Source organism: Mandrillus leucophaeus, unplaced genomic scaffold (assembly GCF_000951045.1).
Source record: "Mandrillus leucophaeus isolate KB7577 unplaced genomic scaffold, Mleu.le_1.0 Scaffold433, whole genome shotgun sequence".
Taxonomy (NCBI): Eukaryota; Metazoa; Chordata; class Mammalia; order Primates; family Cercopithecidae; genus Mandrillus; species Mandrillus leucophaeus.
Genome location: NW_012104621.1, coordinates 1,528,459 through 1,536,116, shown reverse-complemented (window position 1 = coordinate 1,536,116; position 7,658 = coordinate 1,528,459). Strand labels below are relative to the sequence as shown.

Below are 7,658 nucleotides of genomic sequence, written 5' to 3'. Positions count from 1 at the left end.
AAAAAAAAAAAAAGGAAAGAAAGAAAAGAAAGTGGAAAAGACAACCCAAAGACTAAAGCTTTTTACAATCATTTATCTGATAAAGGACTTGAGGACTTGTACTTAAAATATGTAAAGACAATTCACTGGAAGGATATACATGAAAAAATAATTAAATTTCAAAAGAATATATAAAGAAAAATAATCCAATTTTTAAAACTGACAAAGGATCTGAATAAACATTCTTCCAAAGAAGATACGCAGATGACCAACAGGCATATGAAAAGATGCATCAGAGAAATGCAAATCACAACCACAATGAGACACCGTGTCACATCCACTAGGATGGCTAGTATCAGGGAGTAATAACAAATGATAAGGATGTGAAGCAACTGGCACCATCAAACCCTGCTGTTGGGAATGGTGCAGCCGCTTTGGCAAACAGTCTGGCAGTTCCTCAAAAAAGTTAAACAGAGTTACCAGGTAACCCAGCAATTCCACTCATATGTATAATACCCAAGAGAAATGAAAACATGTCCATATAAAACCTGTACATAAAAGCTCATAGCAGCATCATTCTTAATAGCCAAAGATAATAGCCAAAGAGTAGAAACAACCCAAGTGTCCACCAACTGACAAAATAAAATGTGGTATAGCCGTAAAACTGAATTATGAGTTAGCCAAAAAAAAGAAACAAAGTACTGATATATGCTACAACATAAATGAAAACACAATGTTATATGAAAGTTATATGAAATGTTTTATGAGTCAGACTCATATATTGTATGATTCTATTTATATGCAATATCCAGAATAGGCAAATTTATAGAGACAAAAATTTGAGGCCGGACACAGTGGCTCACACCTATAATCCCAGCACTTTTGGAGGCCAAGGCAAGTGGATCACCTGAGGTCAGGAGTTCAAGACCAGCCTGGCCAACATGGTGAAACCCCCTCTCTACTAAAAATACGAAAAAAAAAAAAAAAAAAAAACATTAGGGGGGCGGGGGGGTGGGCCCCTGTAATCCCATCTCCTTGGGGGGCTGGGGCAAAATTGCTTGAACCCAGGAGGCAGAGGTTGCAGTGAGACCTGATTGCACCATTGCACTCCAGCCTGGGCAACAAGAATGAAACTCCATCTCAAAAAAAAAAAAAAAAAAGCACCAGGAGTGACTAATACTTTAAAAGAATAATATTATTTAACCAGAAGCTAAACATTGTGATTAGTCTGTTGAAAAACAATCCTGTTTCTTTAGAGGAGGCCACATACAATCTCAGAAACTCTCCCCAGGCCGTGAGTACGCCCAGAAGAATTAATACAACAATGTCCCTTTGGTTCTGTTGTTGATAGACAATAGAAGACCTATTCCTTTCTGAATGGAGACTGCTATGTCACCAGTTCAAACTGAATTTGCGCAAACCCAGGTCTCAGATTTGAAACTGGAGGCAGAGTGAGGGCTCTGCCCCAGGCTGCAGGGCAATAATTAATGGAAGATCAGCAATATATCTAAGTAAGTTTTTTATGTAGGTTTAAAAAAAACAAAACAAAACTATCCTCTTACTCCCAAGGCAGTTCCTGGGCCCAGAGACTCTCCAGCCAACTTCAGTCTTGAACCGGTACCGAGCGTGGTGCATGCAGAGACTCTGTTGAGCTTTCAGGCATTCACAGTGAGAATCTATGCTCTGGGAAGCCTGGGCTGCCAGTCAGGCAGCAGCAGCTGAGGGACTGTGGAAAGCACACTGCTCTAGGCATCAGATCTGCTGCCTCCCAGCACGTTGGAAGGCTGAGGCGGGTGGATAACCTGAGGTCAAAGTTCGAGACCAGCCTGGCCAACATGGTGAAACCCCCATCTCTACTAAAAATACAAAAATTAGCTGAGTATGGTAGCAGGTGCCTGTAATCCCAGCTACTCGGGAGGCGGAGCCATGAGAATCATTTGAACCTGGGAGGCGGAGGTTGCAGTGAGCTGAGATCGTGCCACCCCACTCCAGCCTGGGAGACAGAGTGAGACCTTGTCTCAAAACAAACAAACAACAACAAAAAATAAAACTGGGCTGGGCACAGTGGCTCACACCTGTAATCCCAGCACTTTGGGAGGCTGGGATGGGTGGATTGCCTGAGGTCAGGAGTTTGAGATCAGCCTGGCTAACACAGTGAAACCCCATCTCCACTAAAAGTACCAAAAAAAAAAAAATTAGCCAGGTGTGGTGGTGCATGCCTACTCAGGAGGTTGAGACAGGAGAATCACTTCAACCTGGTAGGCGGAGGTCGCAGTGAGCCGAGATCACGCCACTGCACTCCAGTCTGGGTGACTCATCTCAAAAAAAATTAAATTAAATTAAACTGAGGAAACTTTTCTTTTTTTAATTTTAAACTTTTGATTTTGAGATAATGGTAGATTCACGTGCAGCTGTAAGAAAGAACACAGAGAAATCCTATATACTCTTCCCCCAGTTTTTTTGAGACTGTCTCAAAAAAAAAAAAAACTGAAATAACTTCCATGTCCAAAAGTAGAGGAATGATTAGGTACAGTATAGTACATGCAGCAAAAGAAGTATTACGTTGCTATTAAAATATTTAAGCATAAGGTGGGGTAAAAGTTCGTGCTATAATGTTAACTGAAACAAGCAGGCACAGAACTCAATGTTCACTAAATAGTACCAGCAGGCAACAAAACAAGCATATAAAAAGGCTTCAGGAGGAAATATGTAAAAAGAACTGCTATAGAGGGATTATGGGTCAGTTTTTTCCCCTTTTTCTTGTTTTCGAAACTTTCTGTAATATTATTTTTACAACTAAAATTTTTTTACATTTAAAAGAACACATGAAGGAATTCTAAGGAGGCAGGTCACAGAGCAGACGGGACCCGAGACCTGGCACCACCTTGGTTTTGGCCAAGCCAAAAACCACCGGTGACCATCCTATAAGCCATTCCCTTCTGGACAGTGCCAGTGTCCCCCCTCTCAAGTCAGTCAATGCTAGTCAGCAAGGGGCAGACTCCAGAACTGTGGTTTCCTTGTTCTATTTTTTTTTTTTTTAAAGAGACAGGATCTTGCTCTATCATCCAGGTTGGCGTGCAGTGGCCCAATCGTGGCTCACTGCAGTCTCAAATACATGGGATCAAGCAATACTCAGCCTCCCAGACTACCGGTGTACGGCCACCGCGCCTGGCTAATTTTTGTATTTTTTGTAGAGATAGGGTCTCCCTATGTTGCCCACGCTGGTCTTGAGCTCCTGGCCTCAAGCAATCCTTCCAGCTCAGCCTCCCAAAGCTCTGGGATTATAGGTGTGAGCCACCGCACCTAGCCCCTGGTTTCCAGACCATTTTCTACTGGGAGAAACCTGGCCCAGCGGGGGTGTCCCTACAGCTTGGAGGGACTCCGGGATTTCAGTGTGGCTGACCTCTACTTCCAGAGACAACTTGTTGTTGTTGTTATTATTTATTTATTTATTTATTTAGAGACAGAGTCTTGCTCTATCACCAGGCTGGAGTGCAGTGGTGTGATCTCGGCTGACTGAAACCTTCACCTCCCAGGTTCAAGTGATTCTCCTGCCTCAGCCTCCCAAGTAGCTGGGACTACAGACGTGCGCCACCACACCCTGCTAATTTTTTGTATTTTAGTAGAGAAAGGGTTTCACCATGTTGGCCAGGATGGTCTCGATCTCTTGACCTCGTGACCTGCCCACCTCGGCCTCCCAAAGTGCTGGGATTACAGGTGTGAGACATCACGCCTGGCTTTTTTTTTTTTTTTTTTTTACTTTGAAATGGAGTCTTGCTCTCTTGCCCAGGCTGGAGCGCAGTGGTGTGATCTCGGCTCACTGCAACCTTCACCTCCCAGGTTCAAATGATTCTCCTGCCTCAGCCTCCCAAGTAACTGGGAGGCACGCACCACCATGCCCAGCTAATTTTTGTATTTTTAGCAGAGACGGGGTTTCACCATGTTGGCCAGGCTGGTCTCGAACTCCTGACCTCAGATGAGCCATCCCCCTCGGTCTCCCAAAGTGCTGGGATTACAGGCGTGAGTCACTGCGCCTGGCCAGAGACAACTTGTTTTTAAAACAATGGCATCCTTCCCACAGATTCTCACTGGGCTTTGGCGCCTGCTAGCCTCTCCAGTAGTTGGGAACAGAAAAGATGAGCAAGGGCTGGAGCTGGCCCTAAGCCGGAAGTCACCAGGCTGCCTGCTGACACTTGGTCTGCTAAAGTGACAAATGACAGAGCAGCAGAGGACTCACCTCATCCATGCCAGAGGCAGTGAAGAAGATCCCAACCTCCTCAGCGTACCTCTGCAGCTCCCTGTACTGGTCATGGTTGAACTCCAGATGTCGTTTGTGCTCGCCATACGTCTTCCCCCAGGAATGCTTTGAGGTGTATGGCCTCTCCAAGGCTTTCCGATTAAACTTGAATTCTAGCTCACTCTTCTGGAACTTGGCACAATCAGCCCCACACTCCTACAACACACATTAGGACACCTTTCAGTGACTGTCGCAGATTCTCAAAAAAAGAAAAAAATTCTGGGGCAACTGCTATGACATCACCATCTTTATTTATTTATTTATTTATTTATTTAGAGACAGAGTATCACTCTTTCACCCAGGCTGGAGTGCAGAAGGCGTGATCTCCGCTCACTACAACCAGTGCCTCCCGGGTTCAAGCCATTCTCCTGCCTCAGTCTCCCAAGTAGCTAGGATTACAGGTGCCCACCATGATTCCCGGCTAATTTTTGTTGTTTTTAGTAGAGACAGCGTTTTGCCATGTTGGCCAGGCTGGTCTTGAACTCCCGACCTCAGGTGATCCACCTGCCTCAGCCTCCCAAAGTACTGGGATTACAAGGCGTGAGCCACTGCGCCCGGCGATTCTGTTTTAACTTTGACCCTAACTCTTAGATAAGTCACTTCCCAGCTCTGGACTCAGTTTCTCTATCTATATAAAAACAGTTTGGGCTACCTTCAGGACATGTAAACTGTTCTAATGAGGCCCTCTTAGGGACAAGAAAATCCAGGGACAGTGCCCTGTGCCTCTTTCTCTGATTTCAACAATAGCAACTCTGCTTTTAGCTGCTTTGCACTGGCACTTTTTTCCATGACATTTTCTTTGAACAGGTTACATGTCGAAAAGCAGAAAAACAAAAATGCCCCAGCCCCTAGGTGACTTCTACTGAGCAGAGACAATAATATAAAAGCTGGATTGTTTGACTATAAAAGCTATTAAAAAAACACACACACACAAAACACTCAAGAGGTCAGGCATAGTGGCCCATGCCTGTAATCCAAACACTTTGAGAGGCCAAGGTGGGAGGATTGCTTGAACCCAGGACTTCAACACCAGCCTGGGCAACATAGTAAGACCCTGTCTCTGCAAAAAATGTAAAAATTAGCCAGGCGTGGTGGCATATGCCTGTAGTCCCAGCTACTCAGGAGGCTGAGGTAGGAGGATCGCTTCATCCCCAGAGGTTGAAGCAGCAATGAGCCATGATGGTGCCACTGCACTCCAGCCTGAACAATAGAGTGAGACTCTGTCTCAAACAAAAACAACCTACTCAAGAAAAAGAATAATTAAAACCCACTAAAGTCCTATGTCACTGCCATTTCTGTAGACACAGAGGTATTCATGCTATTAAAAACTTCTTGGGTCCAGAAATGTCAGTGCTGAGATCACTATTCTTGCTCTTTGACAAATCATAAGATGGTAAGGTCAGGACTTGATGCTGGAAAGTTCGAAGAACATTAGAACTGAAAGTGACCTTGGGCAACAGAGCTCTCATTGTCTAGATAAAGATCCCAAGGCCCAGACTAACCTGACTAAAGTTGCACAGTGTCTCTAGCAAAGCTCACCAGATCCCTTTCCTAAAGGCTGCAGCCACCTAGATTCCAGCTCAATGGAATTAGAGACAAGGTCTTGCCATGTGGCCCAGGCTGGTCTCGAACTCCTGAGCTCAAACAATCTGCCTTCCTCAAGCCTCCCAAAGTGATGGGATTACAGGAATCAGCCACTGCACCTGGTCAGTATAGCTTTGTTTCTATGGCTTCAATATCTCCAGATATTCTTCAGTATCTCCAGATATTTTTACAACTTTAGCATTCCAAGAGGAAAAACAGGCTGCTCCTTCAAATTAAGAGTGGGAATTTCCCTCTAGAAAACAATGTTGCATAAGAAAGACTGGAGCCCTGTGGCTTAGGCGCAAAACTGAAAAACCCCTTACTGTATTTATTATACTAGCTGTGTGCCCTTGCCTAAGTCACTTATTTTCTCTTAGCCTTTAAAATGAAATCGGCAGCATCATGGCGTTGGGTTGTTGTAAAAATTAAATGAGATGGTGCATGTACAGCATTTAGCTTAGTATCTCGTAGAGTAAGCACTCAAAAAATGTTAGCAGTGTTACTTTTGTGAAGTATTTTTATGATTCAGTGGTTAGGTTTCCATAAAATCAGTCCCAAAGGAACAGTAAGGGCCAAGGATGGTGGCTCACACCTGTAATCCCAGCACTTTGGGAGGCCAACGCGGGCAGATCGCTTGAGCTCAGGAGTTCGAGACCAGCCTAGGCAACATGGCCAAACCCCATCTCTACAACAAAATTAGGCCAGCATGGTGGTTCACGCCTGTGGGTCCCAGCTACTCGGGAGGCTGAGGTGGGAGAATCACTTAAGCCCGGGAAGCAGAGGTTGCAGTGAGCCGGGATCATGCCACTGCACTCCAGTCTGGGTGATACAAAGAGACCCCGTCTCAAAAAAGAAAGAAAGAAAGAACAATAAGAGAAAACCTGAGTGACAGAGCAAGACCCTATCTCTAAGACAGACAAATAAATAAACATTTAAAGAACCTGTCACAAATGATACAAAATCAGTTGAGCAGCATTGATGAAGGAAAGACGGGGTGAGCTACCTCTAAACCAAAGAATCATAGTGCAGGCCAGGCCTTATGCTGGGGGCTGGGGTCGTAATGAAGAATATGGCAGTCCCAAGAGAAGAGGGAGCACGGAAAGCTATAAACATCGTATCACGAATAGCTCGCATTTACCGACTCCTATGTGCCAACTGCTGGGCTCAGAGCTCTGAGAATCTCATTTGATCCCCATAACAACTCTATGCGGAAAGAACTGTTATTATCAAGCCCCGCTTTCAAATGGGGAAACGGTTCACGGAGGCTAAGTAACCAGCCCACGTTCACACAGCTAGTAGTGGTGGAGTCGACATTTGAACTCATAGCCCCGGCTTTTAACCACTTCATATTCCACATACAGGGAATGGCGGGTGAGAAGAGACCACAGCAACTTCCAGGAACTGTCATTCCTGAAAGTAACTCTGTGCCGCTGAAGAATGTCAGAGAAGAATTATGACGGGCTGGAAGGGGCCCAGTAATTAAAATCTTGAAGGCTACGTTAAAGGGTTTCCACTCTACCAGCGGGCGGGAGGGAGCCACAGAAGGTGCCAGGCAGGGGTAATGGTCTGATCAAGTCTGAGTTTTGGAAAGATTATTCTGGCACCAGAACGGGGAGGAAAGAGGTCGGGTTAGGAGGCAGCTGCTGTAGAGCAGAAAGGTCAGGAGGGTGGTGGACGGGGTGAGGAAGAGGGATCCGAAGGATTCCGAAAACGGAACTGGCAGGCGGGAGGAGGCCGGACCAGGGTACCCAGCTGGGGAAGCCGTGTGGCCCTGGCTCCCCGCGGCCCCGCCCTGCCC

At 45.5% G+C, this 7,658-nt stretch overlaps 1 protein-coding gene across 1 annotated transcript in view; it reads right to left on the bottom strand.

Moving 5' to 3' along the window:
• The window catches only part of NANS (N-acetylneuraminic acid synthase), a 45,312-nt gene that overhangs the window by 23,101 nt on the left and 14,553 nt on the right, over nt 1-7,658 (bottom strand). The window contains exon 2 of the mRNA XM_011993751.1: nt 4,217-4,432. Within this exon, the coding sequence (XP_011849141.1) occupies nt 4,217-4,432 (216 nt within the window). The remainder of the gene's footprint in view (nt 1-4,216; nt 4,433-7,658) is intronic.